The 26977-nt window shown below is 35.9% G+C and overlaps 1 protein-coding gene and 1 non-coding gene across 12 annotated transcripts in view; one reads left to right on the top strand and one right to left on the bottom strand.

The window, feature by feature from the left end:
* The window catches only part of RAPGEF6 (Rap guanine nucleotide exchange factor 6), a 218502-nt gene that overhangs the window by 123550 nt on the left and 67975 nt on the right, over window positions 1-26977 (bottom strand). For all 11 annotated transcript variants that reach the window (XM_027098353.1, XM_027098364.1, XM_027098327.1 and 8 more), the window contains one exon: window positions 12833-12976. In XM_027098353.1, the coding sequence (XP_026954154.1) occupies window positions 12833-12976 (144 nt within the window). The remainder of the gene's footprint in view (window positions 1-12832; window positions 12977-26977) is intronic.
* TRNAW-CCA (transfer RNA tryptophan (anticodon CCA)) lies at window positions 26705-26777 on the top strand. Its single transcript has one exon. It is a non-coding gene; the product is annotated as a tRNA-Trp (tRNA).

Genomic DNA, 26977 nt, shown 5'->3' with positions numbered 1-26977 from the left:
CAAAAAAAAAAAAAAAAAAAAAAAAAAAAGAAAAGAAAAAGCATTTGACAAAATTCAACATCCATTCATGAAAAAACTCACCAAAGTGGGTATAGATGGAATATATCAACGTAATAAAAGCCATTTAGAACAAACCCACAGACAACATCATACTCAACGGTGAAGAGCTGAAAGCCTTCCCACTAAATTCAGGAATAAGAAAAGGATGCCCACTCACCCCTTCTTGTCAACATACTACCAGAAGTCCTAGCCACAGCAATGAGACAAGAAAAAGAAATAAAACGTATCCAAATTGGAAGGAAAGAGGTAAAACTGTCACTATTTGCCGATGACATGATACTCTCTATTAAGAACCCTAAACTCTTCACACACAAACCCTATTAGAACTAATAAATGAATTTGGCAAGGTAGCTGGATACAAGATTAATATACAGAAATCTGTTGCATTTCTTTAAGCTAATAATGAAATATCAGAAAGTAAAAAAAAAAAAAAAAAAAAATCCTATTTAAAGTCGTGTCAAAAAAAGTAAAATACCTAAGACTTAACCAAGGAGGTGAAAGACATATACACTGAAAACTATAAAACACTGACAAAGGAAACTGAAGATGATACAAAGAAATGGAAAGATAGCCCATGCTCTTAGATTGGAAGAACTAATACTGTTAAAATGGTCATACTATCCAAAGCAATCTACAGATTTAATGCAATCAAAATACCTATGACATTTTTCACAGAACTAGAACAAATAATCCTAAAATTTATATGGAACCAAAGAAGACCCAAAATGCCAAAGCAATCCTGAGGAAAAAGAACAAAGCTGGAGGCATAACCCTTCCAGACTTCAGACTATACTACAAAGCTGTAGTAATAAAAACAGCATGGTGTCGGCACAAAAAGAGACATACAGATCAATGGAACAGAACTGAGTGCCCGGAAATAAACCCACACAACTATTGTCAATTAATCTACAATAAAGGAGGCAAGAATATACAATGGAGAAAAGACAGTCTCTTCAGCAAGAGGTGAAGAGAAAAGCTAGATAGCTACAAGTATATCAGTGAAATCAGAACACTCCCTCACATCATATACAAAAATAAACTCAAAATGGTTTAAAGACCTTGATATAAGACATGACACCATGAAACTCCCAAAAGAGAATACAGGCAGAACATTCTGTGACATAATCATAGCAATATTTACTTAGATCAAACTCCAAAGGCAAAAGAAATAAAAGTAAAAATAAACATATGAAACCTAATTAAACACAAAAGCTTTTGCACAGCAAAGGAAGCCATCAACAAAACAAAAAGACAACCTACGGAATGGGAGAAAAGTATCTGCAAATGATGTGACCAACAAGGGGTTAATGTCCAAAATATACAAACAGCTCATACAACTCAGTATGAAAAAAAAAAAAAAATCAAAACATGGGCAGAAGACCTAAACAGATATTTCTCCAAACAAGACATAGAGATGGCCAACAGGCACATGAAAAGATGCTCAACATTGCTGATTATTAGAGAAACGCAAATCAAAACTACAATGAAGGGCTTCCCTGGTGGCGCAGCGGTTAAGAATCTGCCTGTCAATGCAGGGGACACAGGTTTGTGCCCTGGTCCAGGAAGATCCCACATGCCACAGAGCAACTAAGCCCATGCGCCACAACTACTGAGCCTGTGCTCTAGAGCCCGTAAGCCACAACTACTGAGCTCGTGTGCTGCAACTACGGAAGCCCAAGTGTCTAGGGCCTGTACTCCACAAGAGAAGCCAGTGCAATGAGAAGCCCACGCACCACAGCAAAGGGTAGCCCCCACTTGCTGCAACTAGAGAAAGACCACATGCAGCAACAAAGACCCAACACAGCCAAAAAAAATAAATAAAATAGATAAAAGAAATAGAAAAAGAAAAAAAAAAAAACAACTACAATGAAGTATCACCTCACACGAATCAGAATGGCTATCCTGAAAAAGTCTACAAATAATAAATGCTGGAAAGGGTGTAGAGAAAAGGGAACCCTAGTACGCAGTTGGTGAGAATGTAAATTGGTGCAGCCACTATGGAAAACAATATGGAGGTTCCTTAAAAAACTAAAAATAGAGCTACCATATGATCCTGAAATCCCACTCCTGGGCATATATCTAAAAAGGACAAAACTCTAATTTTAAAAGATACATGCACCCTAATGTTCACAGCAGCACTACTTACAATAGCCAAGACATGGAAACAACCCCAATAGCCATCAACAGATGACTGGTTAAGAAGATGTGAGATAGATAGATAGATAGATAGATAGATAGATAGATAGATAGATAAAAGAGAATATTACTCAGTCATAAAAAGGAATGAAGTATTGCTATTTGCAGCAACAGGGATGGACCTATAGAATATTATACTGAGTGAAGTAAGTCAGAGAAAGACAAATATTAAATGATATCACTTACCTGTGGAATCTAAAAATAATACAAATGAATCTATAGGCAAAACAGAAACAGACTCATAGACATAGAAAACAAATTTAAGGTTACCAAAGGGACCAGCGCCCTGGGTCAAGGGAGGAACAAATTAGCAGTATGAATAACAGATACAACTACTCTACATAAAATAGATAAGCAACAAGGATTTACTGTATAGCACAGGGAATTATACTCACTATCTTGTAATAACCTATAATGGAATATAATCTGAAAAAAATAACTGAATCACTTTGCTGTACACCTGAAACTAATATAGTATAAAATAAATGAAAAAAGAAAAAAATTTTTGCTATACTACCTTATCTAGATTAACTATGAATATGTAGAAATTTGGCCAGATACACAGGTTTCATTTAAAGTAAAGTAAAACGTCTTAATGCTGCATTTTCTAAGTTGCCTGAAACATATCCCTTTTAGAAGAAAAACAAAACAAAACCCTATTACTTTAAGAAACAGCATATGCAAGTAACATGACCAAATATCATTCTCTAACGCAGTCTAATAGTTAAAAAGTCAGTTTTGTCTACGTGGAATCAACTTAGTCCTCCCCTTCCCATGAGCTGCCAAATCTCTGACAGTATTCAGTAAGATAACCACTTAAAACTAGCTAAACAAGCCTTTACATGTGAAAATGCCACACTCAAGAGTCATCAAGTGGAAAGAATACCAAGCAGTGTGCCTATTGCTTTCTGGTCCAATCAGGAAACCAGTATATCCTAGAGAGGACAACCCACAGCTAGCAAGAGAAAATATGGAATCTGGCTAGAATTCATGACATGACAGTAAAAAAATTTGAGAAAAGAACACACTATAGTTGAGACTAGAGTAAGCAAGTAATCAATACACACACACAAACTATGCATTCTGCCTTATACAAGGAGAACCAAATAGTAAAATTAAAGATACTTAATTAAGCAATTCAACTTAGAATTTTTTCTAAAGAAACCAAGATAAGGGCATATATAACCACAAAATTACTTAGCACTTTATTTTAGAAAAATAACAAAAAAACTAGGAAAATCTATATGACCAAATACTGGGAACCGAGTAAATAAATTATGGCAATTCTTACAATGGAGTACCACAACACTATTGAGAAAAATGTTGTTAAAAAAAAAAGTAACATTCAAAGATGTTCACATTATATACATAAGTCTTTAAAAGTTACAAATCAGATCATATATTTAAGCTTTATGAAGTTAGCCAAAAAGCTTACGTATCTACCTACATGTTGAAAACCGTTTTATCCAAGAATATACAAAATGTCATCAGTGGTTACATAACTGAGTGATGGAACTAACCAAATATTAGTTTTTAAAAAATAACTTTTTTTAAAAAAAAAAAAGTTTCATTTGTGTAATAAGGCAAAACTTAAATTAGCTTAAATTAATTAGTGACAGGGAAATTTACTATAGAAAAAGAAAAAGTGGGAATTCCCTGACACTCCTGTGGTTAGGACTCGGCACTTTCACTGCCATCGGCCTGGGTTCAATCCCTGGCCGGGGAACTAAGATCCTACAAGCCTTAAAGCATGGCCAAAAAATAAAAAAATCATTAAATAATAAAAACAGGAAATGAATTTTATGTAATTAAAAATTTGAGGACCATCTCATATGTTATTGTTTCATGTCAGAAACAGAATGTGCTCAGTCAATGAAATTAGGCAAATGTAACTAACTCCTAAGAGCTGCTTAAATTTAACACTTATTCTAATACAAACAACTCCCTAAATAATCCTCTTTATTCCTAACATGGAATGAATGAATTTTCTGTTTCTGACAAACAACAGAACTAAACACACCCTTGGGAATTTGGCTGCCATCAATCTCTAGACTGTTTCTATATTTTGGGGGATCATGACTCCTTTGAAAACTTATAAAATACACCTGGATTTATTCTTTATTAGCCTATCCTTACTTCTTGATTCAACTACTTCTCAGTAGTTGAATTACAAAATTAAAGACTTCTGAAGAGGCAGAAGACCTAACTAGACATTTCTCCAAAGAAGACATACAGATGGCCCAGAAGCACATGAAGAGCTGCTCAACATAACTAATTATTAGAGAAATGCAAACCAAAACTACAATGAGGTATCACCTCACACCAGTTAGAACGGGCATCATCAGAAAATCTACAAACAACAAATGAGAGAGAGGGTGTGGAGAAAAGGGAACCCTCTGGCACTGCTGGTGGGAACGTAAATTGATACAGCCACTATGGAGAACAGTATGGAGATTCCTTAAAAAACTAAACATAGAATTACCATATGATCCAGCAATCCCACTACTGGGCATATACCCAGAGAAAACATTAACTCAAAAAGACACATGCACCCCAATGTTCATTGCAGCACTATTTACAAAAGCCAGGTCACGGAAGCAACCGAAATGCCCATCGATAGACGAATGGATAAAGAAGTTGTGGTACATATACACAATGGAATAATACTCAGCCATAAAAAAAGAATGAAATTGAGTCATTTGTTGAGACGTGGATGGACCTAGAGACTGTCATACAGAGTGAATTAAGTCAGAAAGAGGAAAACAAATATCGTATATTAACGCATGTATGTGGAACCTACAAAAATGGTACAGATGAACTGGTTTGGAGGGCAGAAGTTGTGACACACATGTAGAGAACAAACGTATGGACACCAAGGGGAGAAAACTGTGGTGGGGTGGGGATGGTGGTGTGCTGAATTGGGCAATTGGGATTGACATGTATACACTGATGTTTATAAAACTGAAGACTAATAAGAACCTGCAGTATAAAAAAACAAACAAAATAACTACTACTAAACTTTCTTTGGGTTATTTGTATGGAAATATGTTAATATAAATGTTTCAAACATTACATGAAATTTCTAAAAATCTTATATGTTCTGGTATAATGTTATAAGTCATAATTCTAGGTATTACTTTAAAATGTATAACTCAGAAATAACTGAATTTCCTTGTCAATTGCATTATTATGAACTTTCATCCAATCTTTAACCGTGGTCATTTTTAAGTCTTTTGTCATTTACAGACAGTTCCAGGTGTACTCAGATGCTTTAGCAAAAATGTTCCTATAAAAGGGTTTCGTCTTCAAGGAATTCATGGAAAAGACTGACAAGTACAGGTTTCTGGTAACTGACCATACTGCTGAACTGAATGAATAAGCATTTTCAGAACTCTAATGGAAAACTGATGAATCCATAAAAGTGCTAACAAAAGGCCAAGATGAAAAAAAATTAATTACATGGGACTGAGTCAACTGATGAGGATGATTATAATCTTTGTGACTTTCTCTTTGAATTAAAAAAAAAACCCCACAAGGATTCAGAGGCAAAAAATATACAAACCAATTTTCACTGCAAACTAAAGGAGCTGTTACAGTAGAGGATTACTGGACTGAATGTCAATATTATGATATAGTATGAGTGTGTTTCGTGTTTGGTAATTGCAGTGATTGTTGCCTTTGTTGTGGTCATCCATTTACAATGCTTGGTGTCAGTTTATCTCTTGTAAAAATAAAATACAGTGTGTGTGTGGAAAAAAACAAAGACTTCTGAAGAAAAAGCTCATGTTTCTTCCGTTGTCACGAAAGTTATTTATTTCATCATCTTCTTTTTCAATATTTGCATGTGAAAACGTACCTTTAACACTTGGATATATTTCTGCGTTGGCACACAGTAGGTATCACTGACCCACACTTCAAAGGAAGAACTGACATATTTTTATTTCTTTTGTATACCTTACCGCATAAGAGAAAAAAAGCTGCCAATGAGTCTATTTCTCTGGGTTCTCAGGACTCAGATATATACATATATCATTCAAGCAACAAAAAAACTAAGAAAATCCACAAGTATGTCTAAAAAGATACATTAAGAAAATTCTTTTACACCATTTAAACAAAAACAAATCCTGCACTGGTAAGAGTAATTCTACCCAACTCAACATAGCAGAAGCATAGATATATTTACCTGCCCCAGATTTTACATGTAGAGCCACAAGTGCTGATATTATCAAAAATATATGTAGGAGACCTTCAAGATGGAGGAGGAGTAAGATGTGGAGATCACCTCCCTCCCCACAAACACATGAGAAATACATCTACATATGGAACAACTACAGAACACCTACTGAATGAAGGCAGAAGACCTGAGACTTCCCAAAAGATATATATATTTTTTTCCTTTTTCTCTTTTTGTGAGCGTGTATGTTTATGCTTCTTTATGTGATTTTTCTCTGTATAGCTTTGCGTTTGCCATTTGTCCCAGGGTTCTGTCTGTCCATCCTTTTTTTAGTATAGTTTTTAGCGCTTGCTATCACTGTTGGATTTCTTTTTCAGTTTGGTTGTTCTCTTCTTTCCTTCCTTCTTTTTTCTTTAATTACTTTAAAATTTTTATTTTAATAACTTAATTTTATTTTATTCTTTTCTTTCTTTCTTTCTATTTCTCTCCCTTTTCTTCTGAGCCATGTGGCTGACAGGGTCTTGGTGCTCCAGCCAGGTGTCAGGCCTGTGCCTCTGAGGCGGGAGAGCCGAGTTCAGGACATTGGTCCAGCAGAGACCTCCCGGCTCCACGTAATGTCAAATGGAGAAAGCTCTCCCAGAGTACTCCATCTCAACGCGAAGACCCAGCTCCACTCAACCACCAGCAAGCTACAGTGCTGGACACCCTATGCCAAAACATCTAGCAAGACAGGAACACAACCCCACCCATTAGCAGAGAGGCTGCCTAAAATCATAATAAGGCAACAGACACCCCAAAACACACCACCAGATGTGGACCTGCCCACCAGAAAAACAAGATCTGGCCTCAACCACCAGAAAACAGGCACTAGTCCCCTCCACCAGGAAGCCTACACAACCCACTGAACCAACTTTAGCCACTGGGGACAGACACCAAAAACAACAGGAACTAAGAACCTGCAGCCTGCAAAAAGGAGAACCCAAACACAGTAAGATAAGCAAAATGAGAAGACAGAAAAACACACAGCAGATGAAGGAGCAAAAAACCCACCAGACCTCACAAATGAAGAGGAAATAGGCAGTCTACCTGAAAAAGAATTCAGAATAATGACAGTAAAGGTGACCCAAAATCTTGGAAATAGAGAAAATGCAAGAAACATTTAACAAGGACCTAGAAGAACTAAAGATGAAACAAGCAACGATGAACAACACACTAAATGAAATTAAAAATACTCTAGATGGAATCAATAGCAGAATAACTGAGGCAGAAGAACGGATAAGTGACCTGGAAGATAAAACAGTAGAAATAACTACCACAGAGCAGAATAAAGAAAAAACAATGAAAAGAATTGAGGACAGTCTCAGAGACCTTGGGGACAACATTAAACGCAACAACATTCAAATTATAGGGGTCCCAGAAGAAGAAGAGAAAAAGAAAGGGACTGAGAAAATTTGAAGAGATTATAGTTGAAAACTTCCCTAACATGGGAAAGAAAAGAGTCAATCAAGTCCAGGAAGCACAGAGAGTCCCATACAAGATAAACCAAAGAAAAACACACCAAGACACACATTAATCAAACTATCAAAAATTAAATGAAAAGAAAAATATTAAAAGCAGCAAGGGAAAAACAAAAAATAACAAAAAATAAAAACAAAAAATATAAGGGAATCCCCATAAGTTTAACAGCTGATCTTTCAGCAGAAACTGCAAGCCAGAAGGGAGTGGCAGGGCATATTTAAAGTGATGAAAGGGAAAAACCTACAACCAAGATTACTCTACCCAGCAAGGATCTCATTCAGATTCGAAGGAGAAATTAAAACCTTTACAGACAATCAAAAGCTAAGAGATTTCAGTACCACCAAACCAGCTTTACAATAAATGCTAACGGAACTTCTCTAGGCAGGAAACACAAGAGAAGAAAAACACCTACAATAACAAACCCAAACAATTTAGAAAATGGTAAAAGGAACATACAGATTGATAACTACCGTAAATGTAAATGGATTAAATGCTCCAAACCAAAAGACACAGACTGGTTGAATGGACACAGAAACAAGACCCGTATATATGCTGCCTACAAGAGACCCACTTCAGACCTAGGGACACATACAGACCAAAAATGAGGGAATGCAAAAAGATAGTCCATGCAAATGGAAATCAAAAAAAGATGGAGTAGCAATTCTCATATCAGACAAAATAGACTTTAAAATCAAGACTAGTACAAGAGAAAAGGAGGACACTAGATAATGATCAATCCAAGAAGAAGATACAACAATTGTAAATTTTTATGCTCCCAACATAGGAGCACCTCAATACATAAGGCAAATGCTAACAGCCATAAAAGGGGAAATCGACAGTAACAATCATAGTAGGGGATTTAACACCCCACTTTCACCAATGGACAGATCATCCAAAAGGAAAATAAATAAGGAAACACAAGCTTTAAATGATACATTAAGCAAGATGGACTTAACTGATATTTATAGGACATTCCATCCAAATACAACAGAATACACTTTCTTCTCAAGTGCTCATGGAACATTCTCCAGGATAGATCATATCTTGGGTCACAAATCAAGCCTTGGTAAATTTAAGAAAATTGAAATCGTATCAAGTATCTTTTCCGACCACAACGCTATGAGACTAGATGTCACCTGAAAGAAAAAATCTGTAAAAACTATAAACACATGGAGGCTACACAATACACTAAATAACCAAGAGATCACTGAAGGAATCAGAAGGAAATAAAAAAATACCTAGAAACAAATGACAATGAAAACACGACAACCCAAAACTTATGGGATGCAGCAAAAGCAGTTCTAAGAGGGAAGTTTAGAGCAATACAATCCTATCTCAAGAAACATATCAAATAAACAACCTAACCTTACACCTAAAGCAATTAGAGAAAGAAGAACAATAAAACCCCAAAGTTAGCAGAAAGAGAGAAATCATAAAGATCAGATCAGAAATAAATGAAAAATAAATGAAGGAAACAATAGCAGAGATCAATAAAACTAAAAGCTGGTTCTTTGAGAAGATAAACAAAATTGATAAACCATTAGCCAGACTCATCAAGAAAAAAAGGCAGAAGAATCAAATCAACAGAATTAGCAATGAAAAAGGAGAAGTAACAACTGACACTGCAGGAATACAAAAGATCATGAGAGATTACTACAAGGAACTATATGCCAATAAAATGGACAACCTGGAAGAAATGGACAAATTCTTAGAAAAGCACAACCTTCCGAGAATGAACCAAGAGAAACAAAATATAAGCAGACCAATCACAAGCACTGAAATTGAGACTGTAATTAAAAATCTACCAAAAAACAAAAGCCCAGAACCAGATGACTTCACAGGCGAATTCTATCAAATATTTAGAGACAAGTTAACAACCATCTTTCTCAAACTCCTCCAAAATATAGCAGAGCGAGGAACACTCCCAAACTCATGCTACAAGGCCACCATCACCCGGATAGCCCAGCCAGAGAAAGATGTCACAAAGAAAACCACAGGCCAATATCACTGATGAACATAGACGTAAAAATCCTCAACAAAATACTAGCAAACAGAATCCAACAGCACATTAAAAGAATCATACACCATGATCAACTGGGGTTTATCCCAGAATACAAGGATTCTTCAATATATGCAAATCAATCAATGTGATACACCACAGTAACAAATTGAAGGAGAAAAACCATATGATCATCTCAATAAATGCAGAAAAAGATTTTGACAAAATTCTACACCCATTTATGATAAAAACCATCCAGAAAGCAGGTATAGAGGGAACTTACCTCAACATAATAAAGGCCATATATGACAAACCCACAGCCAACATCGTTTTCAATGGTGAAAAACTGAAACTATTGTCTCTAAGATCAGGAACAAGACAAGGTTTTCCACTCTCACCACTATTATTCAACATACGTTTGGAAGTTTTAGCCACAGCAATCAGAGAAGAAAAAGAAATAAAGGAATCCAAATTGGAAAAGAAGTAGTAAAGCTGTCACTGTTTGCAGATGACATGATACTATACACAGAGAATCCTAAAGATGGTACCAGAAAACTACTAGAGCTTATCAATGAATCTGGTAAAGTAGCAGGAGGCAAAATTAATTCACAGAAATCTCTGTCATTCCTATACACTAATGATGAAAAATCTGAAACAGAAATTAAGGAAACACTCCCATTTAACACTGCAACAAAAAGAATAAAATATCTAGGAATAAACCTACCTAAGGAGAAAAAAGACCTGCATGCAGAAAACTATATGATACTGATAAAAGAAATTAAAGATGATACAAACAGATGGAGAGATATAACATGTTCTTGGTTTGGAGGAATCAACATTGTGAAAAGGACTATACTACCCAAAGCAATCTACAGATTCAATGCAATCCCTATCAAACTACCAATGGCATTTTTCACAGTACTAGAACAAAAAATTTTAGTTTGTATGGAAACACAAAAGACCCCGAGTAGCCAAAGCAATCTTGAGAATGAAAAATGGAGCTGGAGGAATCAGGCTCCCGGACTTCAGACTATACTACAAAGCTACAGTAATCAAAACAGTATGGCACTGGCACAAAAACAGAAATATAGATCAATGGAACAGGATAGAAATCCCAGAGATAAACCAATGCACATATGATTGCCTTATCTTTGATAAAGGATGCATGAATATACAATGGAGAAAAGACAGCCTTTTCAATAAGTGGTGCTGGGAAAACTGGACAGCTACATGTAAAAGAATGAAATCAGAACACTCCCTAACAACATACACAAAAATAAACTCAAAATGGATTAAAGGCCTAACTGTAAGGCCAGACACTCTAAAACTCTTAGAGGAACACAGAGGCAAAACACTCTATGACATAAATCACAGCAAGATTCTTTTTGACCCACCTCCTAGAGAAATGGAAATAGAAACAAAAATAAACAAATGGGACCTAATGAAACTTAAAAGCTTTTGCACAGAAAAGGAAAACATAAACAAGACGAAAAGACCCTCAGAATGGGAGAAAATATTTGCAAATGAAGCAACTGACAAAGGATTAATCTCCACAATTTACAAGCAGCTCAATATCAAAAAAACAAACAACCCAATCTAAAAATGGGCAGAAGATCTAAATAGACATTTCTCCAAAGAAGATACACAGATTGCTAACAAACACATGAAAGGATGCTCAACATCACTAATCATTAGAGAAATGCAAATCAAAACTAAATGAGGTATCACCTCACACCAGTCAGAATGGCCATCATCAAAAAATCTACAAACAATAAATGCCGTAGAGGGTGTGGAGAGAAGGGAACCCTCTTGCACTGTTGGTGGAATATAAATTGATACAGTCACTATGGAGAACAGTACGGAGGTTCCTTAAAACACTAAGAATAGAACTACCATATGACCCAGCAATTCCACTACTGGGCATACACCCTGAGAAAACCATAATTCAAAAAGAGTCACGTACCACAATGTTCACTGCAGCTCTATTTACAATGGCCAGGTCATGGAAGCAACCTAAGTGTCCATCAACAGATGAATGGATAAAGAAGATGTGGCACATATGTACAATGGAATATTACTCAGCCATAAAAAGAAACAAAATTGAGGCATTGGGGCTTCCCTGGTGGCGCAGTGGTTGAGAGTCCGCCTGCCGATGCAGGGGATGTGGGTTCGTGCCCCGGTCCGGGAAGATCCCACATGCAACAGAGCGGCTAGGCCCGTGAGCCATGGCTGCTGAGCCTGCATGTCCGGAACCTGTGCTCCGCAACGTGAGAGGCCACAACAGTGAGAGGCCCACGTACCGCAAAAAAAAAAAAAGAAATAGAATTGAGTCATTTGTAGTGAGGTGGATGGACCTAGAGTCTTATACAGAGTGAAGTAAGTCAGAAAAAGAAAAACAAATACTGTATGCTAACACATATATATGGAATGTTAAAAAAAAAAAGGTTCTGAAGAACCTAGGGGTAGGACAGGAATAAAGACACAGACATACAGAATGGACTTGAAGACATGGTGAGGGGAAAGGGTATGCTGGGATGAAGTGAGAGAGTGGCATGGACATATATACAACACCAAATGTAAAACAGATAGCTAGTGGGAAGCAGCCACATAGCACAGGGAGATCAACTCAGTGCTTTGTGACCACCTAGAGGGGTGGGATAAAGCAGAAGGGTGGGATAAAGCAGATGGGAGGGAGAATCAAGAGGGAGGAGATACGGGGATATAAGTGTATGTATAGCTGATTTACTTTGTTATAAAGCAGAAACTAACACCCCGCTGTAAAGCAATTACACTCCAATAAAGATGTTAAAATATATATATATGTAAATTAAGTATACTGCATATGAACTAAGAAATACCCATGAAATGTTCCTAAATATACTCACAGAAAGATAGCTGTTAATGTCCACATCATCAGTAATAGTTTGACGTTCTCCTTTACAGTTAATTTTCCGAAACCTTCGTCGAGACTGTCTGGCAGGAATTTCTCTTTGTAGAATACTATCTTCATTATCTTTGGAATTCTCTACCTGAAACACATGTTCGCATTCCTGATTAAACATCCAATTTTTCCATATCACTGACAATCTATGAAGTTTTAACAGGCGCATAAGGCTTCATTTACTACTTGCATGAAACTGCCTGAAGGAAACAGTCTGTATAGGACAATGCTCATGACTTCAAAAAGACTAAAGGTGACGTTATTATAAAGATCTGGAGACCACAGTTTCCTTCTAGGAAATAGTCTCTCTTGCTCACATAAACATACATCCTCTAAGTAAAGTCATTTACCAGAAATGAAGGCTGTTAACTACACCTACACATTCAATAATTACAACTTCCGAGTTAGTCTAATTACAAACTGCCTGATTATACACATATTTTATTTAGCAAACAATCATGGTTATGACTTCAGTGAATTCCTAAACAGTGAAACAGAAATGTTTTATGCATTATTCTTTGATGTCCATCTTAATGTGTGAAAATAGTCAAGAATAAATAAGGCTGGCATCTTCTAAGGAAGAAGGGGAAACTAACATTTATTGAGGGCTTATAATAGGACAGCATGGATATATATTATACTATTTAGTTTACACAACAGCCCTGTAATCAGGTATTACTATTTCTAGTTTATACGTGAACAAAGTAAAATCCAAAAAGATCAGCGACTTTTCAGTCTCACAACAATGATACTTATTAAAGGTGACCTGGCATACAGGCCTGTTTCCAAGACTTACGCTACTGATACAAGACTGCATTGCCAGGGGAGGTGGGGAGCGGGAGGAAAGAAATAGGTGAGGGAGATTAACAGGTACAAACTTCCAGCTGTAAAATAAATGAGTCATAGATATGAAATATACAGCATGAGGAATACAGTCAATAGTTATATAATATCAATATCTTTGTATGATGACAGATGGTAAATGGACTTATTGTGGTGATCATTTTGAAATGTACAGAAATACCAAATCACTACTTTGGGTAAAAGGAACTAACATAGTGTTCTGGGTCAATTATAGTTCAAAAACAAAGAAACTTATAGAAAAAGAGATCAGATTTATGGTTCCCAGAGGTGGGGGCTGAGGGGAGCAGGAATTGGATGAAGGCAGTCAGAAGGTACAAACTTCCAGTTATAAGACAATTAAGTACTAGGGATGTAATGTCAACATGATAAATATAATTAACAATGTCATATGTTATATATGAAAGTTGTTAAGAGAGCAAATCCTAAGCGTTCTCATCACAAGAAAAATAAGTTTTTTCTATTTCTTTAATTTTCTATCTATATGAGATGACTGTTGGTCACTAAACTTACTGTGATTTATCACTTCACGATGTATGTAAGTCAAACAATTATGCCTTAAACTGATACAGTGCTGTATGTAAATTATATCTCAGTAAAACTAGAAAAAAAAGGACTACCTTTCCCATCTAATGACAGAGTATAGCATAATTTTTAGAAATTACTTTTACAAAGGAATATTGACATGCTCTAAAGTAGAGTTTATAATTAACCTCACATCCAATAAACAACAAATGGTAATTTCAGCTTTTTCCCTCAACTACTTTTCCTGCTAATGTCATATCTCTTGCTGATATCAAAAATTTCCTAGTCATCCAAGTATGAAATTCCAACATTTCCAATTCCCCAGCTTGTCTTCCATATCTTATCTTCAATCATTTCTTAGAACCTGTCAAATCTTTGTTTAGAAATCCCTTTCACAATGCCTTTTCTTTCATTCCCACTACCACCATTCTTTATTCAAGTCTTAATCACTTCAGTCCTGAACTTGCTGCTTCTGTCATGTTCCTCTCCAATTCCATCCGGCATGGTCAGATAAATCATCATTATGTCAGGTCTCCTGTTCAAAATGCTACAATGGACCTCTAATGGTTACCAAATAAATTTCAAACTATTATATTTGATATTCCAAGTCATACATACTCCATTCCCAAAATATTTTTATCACTTTATCTTATACATGGAAGCCTGGAAAAACTGCTCCCGTATCCTCCTCCCCACAAAAAATCCTCTCACATAAAAGCTCTAATGAGATATGCACAATTTCCTGATGATTTCTCAGAAAGAGGTGATGTCTAAGCTGTTCTGTAGGTTTGAGAGTTCAAGAGTAAGTGGCAGCCAAGTCAATGTGACTATTCATGGGTCCCTATACATAAATAACTTACATTCTGCTAAGTAACTTTACTTATTTACTCAATTTCTGTTATCCTATCCATGTTATCTTCATATGCTGAAACACTACCAATCATTTAAGACACATCTCAACTGCCATCTCTTCCGTAACCACAAGAGACATTCCTTTTAACTGCTTTACTGTGTGCACACAACCTGGACTTCTCATAAACAGGACTGCCTTCAGGCCTTTACATACATATGCGTTATTTCTGCCTAAAAGCCCATGCCTCCTTTGCTAACATCTCAGCATCCTACACATACCTCATGACCCAGTTCAAACAACCCTACCTCTGCCTCAAGAGGTAGGTGCTACCCCTTCTATAGCACTAAGCATACTGGCCATAATTATTAGATAAGCCTACCTCACTACAAGCTACCTAGTATAGGAAGTGCATTGTATTTACATTCATCTTTGTCCACTTATTCAAAACATTTGCCAAAGTGGGCATTACATTAAATTCTTTCTTTCTCCCCAAATGTCTTAAGCCCTTGGATGTATGTATAAGATACTCAAGAAATATACAGGCAGGCAGAATAAGTTACTGAATACTACTCTTCTGAAAAGTAAAATCCAGAAGAGACAGGGGCTTGATTTCCAACTTAAAACTACAGAATTTTGTATAGGTAGCAAATACATGTTACCTCCTTGAGATTCAATTTCCTTTTCTAAAAATGGGAGAACCATTGTATTTTCTAAATCACTATACTAGGCCAAGTACCAGAAACTATTACTTATGTCCTTTAAGGCTCACAACATAGCTACTCTTTCTGTATTAACGGTTGGTGCAGAGTCTCATAAAACTTAAGTATTTCACAGAAGTGTGTGAGTAACAATTCAAAAACCAAGTGTGGGGACTTCCCTGGTGGTCCAGTGGCTAAGACTCTGCACTCTCAAAGCAGGGGGCCCAGGTTCAATCCTTGGTTGGGGAACTAGATCCCGCATGCAAGCCGCAACTAAAGATCCCACATGCTGCAGCAAAGATCCCACCTGCCACAACTAAGACCCAGTGCAGCCAAAAATAAATAAATGAATGAATGAATATTTAAAAAAACACCAAGTGTGACTAAGAAGTTCATCTCCTTCATACTGCCCTATCCCACAGGATGAACTAGATTATTTACTTTAGGTAAAATTCCAGTATCATATCCATATTCTTAGATCCTTCAATAGCTACCATTTATTGAGCAAAAGCTGAAATTTAAACAATAAATGTTTTTCAAAATAGAAACAGTAGTAAATTAAATTTAGGAAAGGAGTTTCTAGCCTTAAAAATGTGGGGAAAAGTACCAAATGAAAGGAAAAACCAAACAATGGAAAAAGGATTAAGCACCCTTAGTAAAGCTGCCGCCGATTACAACTGAAATGTGAGTTTTAAAAATAAAAACTCATAAACACATACTGAAATGGCAGAAAAATAAGGAATCCAAATGCAAAGAAAGAAGTGAAAACAAAATGCCAGGAAGTAGGCTAGCAACAAAGCCCCAATCTAGCAGATGATTTCTCAACTTTAGAGACAAGACTTTCCACTTTGATGGTTGTAGGGAACGAGAGAGAGAGGAAATAAAATAGAGAATCCAACAAAGGCAGGGAATCCAAAGGAGACTTACTCATTCCAAAGAGCTATACCCTCACTGCAAGCTTTAAGCCCATCCTGCAGAAGGGAAAGGAAGAAAACTTGCTTAGCACTGAGAAAAGGACTGCTGGGGGTGGAGGGAATTCAAAACAGAAGCCATCCTTCATGCAGGTCTGTAGTTTTAATTCATAGTACCTTAAGCACATAAAAAAATTTAAAGAAGTTCAGGACTAAAAACATACATGCAACTGGCAAAAACAAATCTAAAACCTCTCTGGTAAGAATGCAACTTTAACCCAAACCTCAAGGAATTCCCACACCCAAAGTTCAACACATATGAAGTCATGTACAAATATACAAAAAAAAAAAAAAAAAACCCAAAACAAAAAACAAAAAACCCCAACAACAACAAAACCCAATCACGAGAGACATAATGAGCAATAATGGACAGAAAAATGGTAGCAGAATCACACCTGCAAGTATACCAATATTGGAAGTATCAGAAAATATAAAGCTATAAAAAAAAAAAACTTTAAACAAAAAGAAACTTGAAAATGAGCCAGAGATTATAAATAGCAACCAAACAGGTAAGGATTCACCAGGACAAAAAAAAAAAAAAATCCTCCCCAAGTGCCCTCCCTCCCCACTGCCAAGCTAGCAAATAGACAGTAACAAGAAAGAGCCATCTACCTTCGAAAGAGGGATGAGAACATGGAAATATATCCTGTCTGAAACACAAGAGCACAGAGAAGGCCTAAAACTGAGGGTGGAACAGGAACACTTAGAAAAATCTTCCAAAAAACCAGTCCCACCCCTAAGCACAAAGTAACACTAGAGGAATTTGATGGTGCGCTGAAGCTAACAATAACAACAAAAACCCAAACCTAACTCAATTCTAGCAGAAGAGGTGTGTTCATCTCCAGGCCTAAACACTGTCTACCCTCTGTCTTTATTGCTCTACATACAGTATCTAGTATCAAATACAAAATAATGACTCACATAAAAATGAAAGGATTAAAAAAAAAAACCCAATCCACTGCCAAGAGACAAAGCAATCAACAGAGCAATCCCTGAAAATTAAGAGATGACCCAGATGAATATCAGACAGAATTTAAAACAACTATAATATGGTAATGGTTCAGTGGAAAAGGTGGACAATATAACTAGACAGATGGAGCAGACATAAGAAAAGTATTACAGAAAAGTGAAAATGTCAGAAACAAAAAACATGGTACTAAAGATGAAGAATGCCTTTGATGAGCTCATCATTAGACTGGATACAATCAAGTTAAGAATCAATGAACTTAAACATAGGTCAACAGAAATTACCCAAAATGAAAGAGGCGCAGGGAGAGAGGAAGAGAGAGAAAGTAAAAAAGAAAAATGAAGGAATTAAATGGTATATTAAGATATAACTAAAAAGAGGATTAGTGAATTGGGAAAACAGAGCTAAAAAAAATAAGAGTATGTACCACAAAGTCAGGATAAGATGAAAAACAAGAAAAAAATCTTAAGAAATATAGAGAATAGGACTTCCCTGGTGGTGCACTGGTTAAGAATCCACCTGCCAATGCAGGGGACATGGGTTTGAGCCCTGGTCTGGGAAGATTCCACATGCCTTGGAGCAACTAAGCCCACGCGCCCCAACTACTGAGACTGCGTTCTAGAGCCCGCAAGCCACAACTACTGAATCCCACGTGCCTAGAGCCCACGCTCCGCAACGAGAAGCCACTGCAATGAGAGGCCCATGTACCACAATGAAGAGTAGCCCCGCTCACCACAACTAGAGAAAGTCGACGCACAGCAACGAAGACCCAACACAGCCCCCAAAAATAAAATAAATAAATTTATTAAGAAAAAAGAAATATAGAGAATAAGCTGAAAATATTTAACATATATTTAAACAAAGTTCAAGAAAATGATAATAGAAAAATGAAGACAATGTCCAAAGAGAAAATGAGATTTTTTTAGTTAAATAAAAAAAAAAAGACAGCCCAAAACTCTCCAACAAATCCAAATCAGGATACTTAAAAACTACAACTACAAATCCACACAGAAAAGATAAACAGAAGACTTTCAACGCAGCCAGAAGGAAACGACAGATCAGCTATAAAGGAAGGGCATTAAATTAATAACTGACTTCTCAAAAAACAACATGCCACAAAACAGAATGTACTGACTGCTGAGAAAAAAAAGGATTTTTCTCCTAAAATTGCATTCATAGCAAAACAATCCTTAAGAATAATACAAAATAAAGCTATTTTCAGGCAAAATTAAGAAAAAGAACAATACACCCAGTTGAAATGTTTACCAACAAAACCCCTTTATTAAAGAAAAATTTAAAGAGTGTGCCTCAGATATAACACAAATGGTCCCATAAGTAAGGTCTCAAATCCAAGAAATAACTAAAAGCAAAGAAATGCTAAATACATGGTTAAATCTAAGCAAATAACAACTGTATAAAATAATAAAGTAAGACAAAATTTGTGGAATAAGTAAGCAGAACTAAAATACTGGTCAACAGCAATTACATTTGGATGTAGTGGCCAGCATTAAACTTTTATCAACTTTACTACTTATTAACTTGTGTTACTTTTAAGTAACCTGGAATTAGCAAGAAAAGAATAGACCAAATACAGTATCTAAGGAAGTACTGGGGGAGGGAGTTGAGAGTGGAAAAAAAGAACTTACTATATTATATAGAGAGAGTAAAAATAACAAGAGGAAAAAAAGTAGAGTATATACAAAGCACATAAAAGTAAATCCAAAAAGTAAAAGTAAATCCAAACCTGTCAGAAACCACAAAGAATGTAAACGGAAGAATCTTCTCAGGTTAAAAAAAAATCTTATACCAAATGCAGAAAAAGAGTTAGTTAACAGCCTCCAAGTACTGAGGCCCACAGAATCCAGATACAAAGATGACAAAAGAGTACTAGAAATTAAATTACGAGCTAACATCTCACTAAGAAATAATGAATGCAAGAATCCTAAACTCAATTATCAAATTAAGCCTAGAAACTCAGAAAAATATAACAAATAACTCAGGCTGAGCATTTACTGGGAATGTAATGGTAGTTTAATATTATAAAAATCTATAAATATAAATCAAATTAAGAGACCAAAGGAGAAAAGGGCACAGATCTCTGTAACAAAGGCAGAAAAAGTTTTTAATCAGTTTCAGTAACCTTTCCTGATAAAAAATTTTAACACTACTTTTTGATACTCAAGATACCGTTTTAAGTTAATGAACTTCTGAGAGACTCCCAATAGTTTTTTGATATTTCTTTGCTTTCTGACACAAGAAATCCTAGTCTAATACATTTCCTGCTCCACATGTGATGTAAGCTATTATATTATGGAGGTTTATATTGTTTTAGTGGGGAAATACTATTTACTCACCATCTGGGCTCTTATAAACACTAGTAATCACTAAAACTACTTTTTTGTTGCTGCTTTTGCAATGAATAGCCCTAAGAAATACATTTTTTTCATAAAGTGAACCAACTTGGGAAATATTTTTAAGACAAATGCTGACATATTCTATTCAAATTTTGCACTAGAGTTTTACTTAGTATCTTTTATTTTGCACAACTCTTTTTCTTTTATATTGGGGAAAAATGATTCCTAATGACAATAATATATACATATATTAACTACATTACATTAATTATAATCATTGTAAAATAAACTTAATTACATCCAATTAAATTAAATGTATCTTAATAACAAAAAATTTCTCTTTATACACTTAGGTTATCTATACACATGTATTTTTATATACATATATAATAGCTTTAACAGTATCAACATTACCACCAACATCCTGATACTACATAATCGGTTCCTAATGATTTATGTATATAAGATTATATATGTAAGTATATATCATTATCATCACATAAGTTACATACATGTAAGTATATGTAATGTGTCTCCACACACACACACACATATCTACATAAAACTTTTTAAATACTGTCATTACTACTAAAAATGAAACTACTGACCATTTCTGTCCTCATGAGATACTCCATTAAAAATGCAAAGACAAAATATTGCCTTTTAAAGTCACCAGAGGGCTCCCCCGGTGGCGCGGTGGTTAAGAATCTGCCTGCCAATGCAGGGAACATGGATTCGATCCCTGGTCCAGGAAGATCCCACATGCTGCGAAGCAACTAAGCTCATGCGCCACAACTACTGAGCCTGCACTCTAGAGCCTGAGAGCCACAACTACTGAGCCATGAGCCACAACTACTGAAGCCCGCACACCTAGAGCCTGTACTCCACAACAAGAGAAGCCACCACACTGCAACGAAGACCCAACGCAGCCAAAAAATAAATAAATAAAAAATTTAAAAAAAAATTGTTCTTAAAGTCACCAGAAATAAAAACTCCTGGGAATTAAACCAACAATTTTTTTTTTTTTTTTGCGGTACGCGGTCCTCTCACCGTTGTGGCCTCTCCCGTAGCGCAGCACAGGCTCCGGACGCGCATGCTCAGCGGCCATGGCTAACGGGCAGCCATGGCTCACGGGCCCAGTCGCTCCGCGGCACGTGGGATCTTCCCGGACTGGGGCACAAACCCGTGTCCCCTGCATCGGCAGGCGGACTCTCAACCACTGCGCCACCAGGGAAGCCCCTAAACCAACAATTTTACATATAATAAATTCACTTTTCTTTAAAGAGATATTTTTCTCCTTTTTGAATTATTTTAAGTATTTAAAAACTTTACTTGGCTCCACTAAGCAGCTCATCTTTCTCAGGTCTTTTCGGGCTCTTCTTGATTTTTTACTATTCCAAATGTATTAGGCACAAAACAACCACCATTCTGATGGTATTTTTCATTGGAATCTCATTAAATTCACAAGATAATCTAAGGAAAATGAATACCTTTATGATGATGACTCCTTAGTTGAGAACATGGTATCTCATTTTTTGTTCAAGCTGCATTTTATATTTTTGCAGAGCATTTAAAAACAATGTCTTTGCAAATTTGTTAAGTTTATGCTAAAGTATTTTACGTAGTTATTGTAAATATATTCTCTTATATGACATTTATTTAGGTCACAGGTCAATTTCTTGATCTCCATAAGAAAATCTGCTGGGATTTTCATGGGGATTACACTTAATTTTTCATCAATTTGGAGACAATTTACATCTTAAAAATATTGATTCTTTCAACTGATCTAGAGCTGAGGAAGAGTTCAAAAATTTTTTATGGTTTTCTGTGTAGGGAGTCTCCTATAACTTTTGTTAGATTTATTCTGATGTATATGGATGTTTTTGACATTTATAAATGGTTTTCTTACTAAATTCTATTTTTCTAACATTTTGTTGCTCATAAATATAAATACAATTGACCGAGTGACGCTGCTGAAATGATTTCTTATTAATTCTAAAAGTTCACATGTAGTTATTTATGGATTTTCTATATGCAAATCACGTCATTTGTGACAGTTTTATATTTTCATTTCTAATCTATCTTTTTCCCCTTGCCTAAATGCACTATATAGGACTTTTTAGACATTGGGTTTGGAGTGAGCTTTGACATATTCCCTAATGCCAGGAAAAGGTTTTCAATGTTTATTGTAAGGTTTGTGCAGATACCTTTAATAAGATTATGAAAGTTTCCCGCTTTTTCTAGCTTGCTAAAAGTTTTAAAAATCCTCTTGAATGGGTTTTGCGTATTATCAAATGCTTTTTTTTGTATCTATAGAGATGATCATTTGACTAATTTCTCTAATTATATTAATATAATGAATCAGGGCTTCCCTGGTGGCGCAGTGGTTGAGAGTCCGCCTGCCAATGCAGGGGATATGGGTTTGATCCTTGGTCTGGGAGGATCCCACATGCCGCAAAGCTACTGAGCCCCTGTGCCACAGCTGCTGAGCCTGTGCTCTGGAGCCCGGAGGCCATGGCTGCTGAGCCCACGTGCCACAACTGCTGAAGCCTGCACGCCTAGAGCCCGTGTTCCCGCGGCGAGAGAGGCCACCGCAATAAGAAGCCCACGTACTGCAACGAAGAGTAGCCCCCGCTCGCCACAACTAGAGAAAGCCCACGCGCAGCAGCGAAGACCCAACACAGCCAAAAATAAATAAATAAATTTATATTAAAAAATATATATACGATGAATCATACTGATTTTCAAATACTAAAACAATCTTGCAACTATGGAAATAAATTCAACTTTGTCATGATATTTTATCCTATTTATGTATCACTCGGATTTGATTTCCTAATATTTGAAGATTTTAAAATCTATTTTCATTTAAAAAATGACCTGTAATACTGCTTTTGGGTAATATCCTTGTTAGGTTTTGCTCTCAAAATTAAACTGGGCTCTTACACAATGTTATATGTCACTAGTATCTCACTTAAAAAAAAATTAAACTGGGCTCATTAAGGGAACATATTCAATTTTTTTTCTGTTTCCAGTTAGACTTTATGTATTTCTTCTTTAAATGTTTGGAAAAATTCACCAGTGAAACCATGTGGGTCTGAATTTCTAAATGGAAGGTCTGTAATTACAGGTTCACTTTCTTTCTATATATTGGATTATGCAGATTTTCTGTTTGTGTGAGGGTGTGTGCCAGTTTTGGTAAGCTGTGTATTTCAAGGAATTTGACTCTCTAAAATCTCAAACTTATTTAAAATTTTCGTAATATCCTTTCTTTTGTTACTTTTTTTAAAGTTCATTAGATCCATAGAGTACTGTATCCTTTCTCACTACTGACACTGGTTATGTAGTATCTGTTTCATTCTTGATTATTTTTGGCAGGGATTTATCAATTATATTATCCTTTTCTGAGAACAAACTTTTGCCTTTGCTGATTCTTAAGTTTGCTTGACATGCCACTGATTTTTATATTTATCTTTATTATTGCTTGGCTTCTAATTTCTGTTGGTATAGTTTGCTGCTTTCTAATTTCCTGACGTGGATACTTAACTCATCTAATGTCAGCCTTTCATTCTAACAGCATTAAGGCTTAAATTGCTCAGCAAGAAAGGCTTAAAATGAATTTCATGTTTTGATATGTCACCTTCATTCAGTTCAAAATATTTTCTCATTTTCATAGTGACTCTTCTTTGACAAGTGATTTAACGTATACTCCTGAATTTCAAAAGCTGTATTTTGTTCCAGTTGTGTTTTTGTAATTTTTTAAAAAATTAATTCCATGGTGGTCAAAAACTATAAATTGTAAAATTTTAAATCTTTTCTTTTTTGAGCTTTATGTCCCGCCTATGGTCAACTTTTAAAAATATTCTATGTGCACTTGAAAAGCAGATGTATTCTACTACTGATGAACGTAGTGTTCTCTATATGTCTATTAGGCAGAGTGCTGTTTCCTTAAACCTCATGAACCAACCTCCGCTAGCTTCAAACTTGTCTTCTGCAGCTGTCTCACTTCTTTCAGCCTTCATAGAATTGAAGACCGTTAGGACCTTGCACTAGATTGGGTTTTGGCTTAAGGGATGTCGTGGGTGGTTTGATATTCTAATCCAGACCACTAAAACTTTCACCCGTTGGGCAATAAGGCTGTTTCACTTCCTTACCATTCATGTGTTCATTGTCGTAACACTTTTAATTTCCTTCGAAAACATATCCTTTGCAATCACAACTTGGTTAAGTGTTTGGCACAAGAGTTCTGGCTTTCAGCCTGTCTCAGCTTTCAACATGCCTTCCTCACTAAGCTTAATCATTTCTAGCTTTTGATTTAAATTGAGAGATGTGCAACTCTTCCTTTCACTTGAGCACTTAGAGGCCGCTGTAGAGTTATTGACTAGCCTAATTTCAATACTGTTGTGTCTCAGGGAATAGGGAAGCCTGGGGATAGGAAGAGAGATGGGGGAGCAGCCAGTCAGTGGAGCAGTCAAAACACATAGAACATTTACCGACCATCTTATATGGGTATGGTTCATGATGCATCAAAACAATTATAATAGTAACATCAGAGATCACTGTAACAAATATAATAATAAAAAATGGCACAAACAGACTTGCTTGATGTAGAGTTGCCACAAACCTTTGTTAAAAAAAAAAAAGTATTTGCAAGGTGCAATAAAACAAAGTGTGTCTTTAGTCAACATGTATTTAGATAAACCCATATATTTATTCTTTCCATTGTCCTTTGCTCCACATCTCTGTGCTTCCATCTGAGATTCTCTCCTGTCTGAAAAATTCTTTTAGTAAACTGAGTACTGGTCTACTGATGAAAAATTTTCTTAGCTTCTGTGTGAAAATCTTTAAATTCCTTAACTAATGAAGGTAAAATTACCGCTGTGTTTTACTGTTGCTCCTTTAGAAGTAATGTTTCTTTTTGTCTTACTAGTTTTATGACTTTCCCTTTACTTTTGGTTCTTAGTAGTTTTACTATGATGTGCTTATGCATTAAGTTTCTTTGTGTTTATACTGATTCGAGTTTGTAACATCATACGGAAAAACCTAAATGAACTTTTTACTTTTTACTTCTGGAAAATTCTCTTACCTTTTCTAATAATACGGTCATTATCTCCTGTCCTTCTGTGACTCCAATTACACATAGATAAGACCTTTTCACTCTCAGTCTCCCAAGGCAATAGAAATAAAAATGAAAATAATCAACTGGGACCTAATCAAACTCACAAGCTTTTGCACAGCAAAGGAAACCATAAACAAAACTAAAAGACAACATACAGAATGGGAGAAAATATATGCAAGTGATGTGACTGACAGGGGATTAATTTCCAAAATATACAAACAGTTCATACAACTCGACAACAAAAAAAAAACCCATCAAAAAATGGGCAGAAGCCCTAAAGAGATATTTCTCCAAAGAAGACATACAGATGGCCAACAGGCACATAAAAAGATGCTCAAAATCGCTAATTATTAAAGAAATGCAAATCAAAACTACAATGAGGTACCACCTCACACCAGTCAGAATGGTCATCATTAAAAAGTCTACAAATAACAAATGCTGGAGAGGGTGTGGAGAAAGAGGAACCCACCTACATACACTGTTGGTGGGAATGTAAGTTGGTGTAGCCACTGTGGAAAACAGCATGGACATTCCTCAGAAAATTAAATACAGAATTACCATATGATCCAGCAATCCCACTCCTGGGTATCTATCCAGACAAAACTATAATTCAAAAAGACACATACAACCCTGTGTTCATAGCAGCACTATTCACAATAGCCAAGACATGAAAGCAACCTAAATGTCCACTGACAGATGAATGGATAAAGAAGATGTGGTACACATATACAATGGAATATGACTCAGCCATAAAAAAGAACAAAATAATGCCATTTGCAGCAACATGGATGCAAATAGAGATTATCATACTAAGTGAAGTCAGAAAGAGAAAGACAAATACTACTATATGATATCATTTATATGTGGAATCTAAAATATGACACAAATGAACTTATCTATGAAACAGAAACAGAATTGCAGACATAGAGAATAGACTGGTGGTTGCCAAGGGGGAGGTGGTGGGAGAGGAACAGATTGGGAGTTTGGGATTAGCAGATGTAAACCTGTATATATAGAATGGATAAACAACAAGGTCCTACTGTACAGTGCAGGGAACTATATTCAATATCCTGTGATTAACCATAATGGAAAAAGAGTATGAAAAATAATGTATATATGTATAACTGAGTCACTTTGCCATACAGCCGTAATTGTAAATCAACTATACTTCAATAAAAAAGAAATCAGCCCAGAAAAAAAAATAAAATTTGAAAAAGAAAGAAAAGACCTTTTCACTCTATTGCCTGTCTCCTACCCTCCATCATATTTGATTTTTCCTTGGATCTGTCTACAGTTGACCCTTCAACAATGTGGGGGTTAGGGGTGCTTGACCCTCCATGCAGTTTAAAATCTGTGTATAACTTTACAGTTGGCCCTCTGTATCCAAAGTTCCACATCTGCAGATTCAATCAACTGTGGATCGTGTAGTACTGTAGTATGTATTTTTAAAAAACCCAAATGTGGGACTTCCCTGGTGGTCCAGTGGCTAAGACTCTATGCTCCAAACGCAGAGGGCCCAGGTTCAATCCCTGGTCAGGGAACTAGATTCCACATGCCACAACTAAGAGTTCGCATGCTGCAACTACAGATCCCACATACTGCAACTAAAGGTCCGACATACTGCAACTAAAGGTCCCATGTGCCACAACTGTAAATAAATATTAAAATAAAGTAATAAATAATATATAATAAAATAAAAATAAAGTAAATAAATATTAAAAAAACAAACCAAAAAAACCCT

This window comes from Aethalodelphis obliquidens, unplaced genomic scaffold (genome assembly GCF_003676395.1).
Source record: "Aethalodelphis obliquidens isolate GAN/ISIS:26980383/991018 unplaced genomic scaffold, ASM367639v1 scaffold4, whole genome shotgun sequence".
NCBI lineage: Eukaryota > Metazoa > Chordata > Mammalia > Artiodactyla > Delphinidae > Aethalodelphis > Aethalodelphis obliquidens.
Note: the sequence above shows the minus strand (reverse complement) of the source record. Positions and strands in the feature narration are given on the sequence as shown.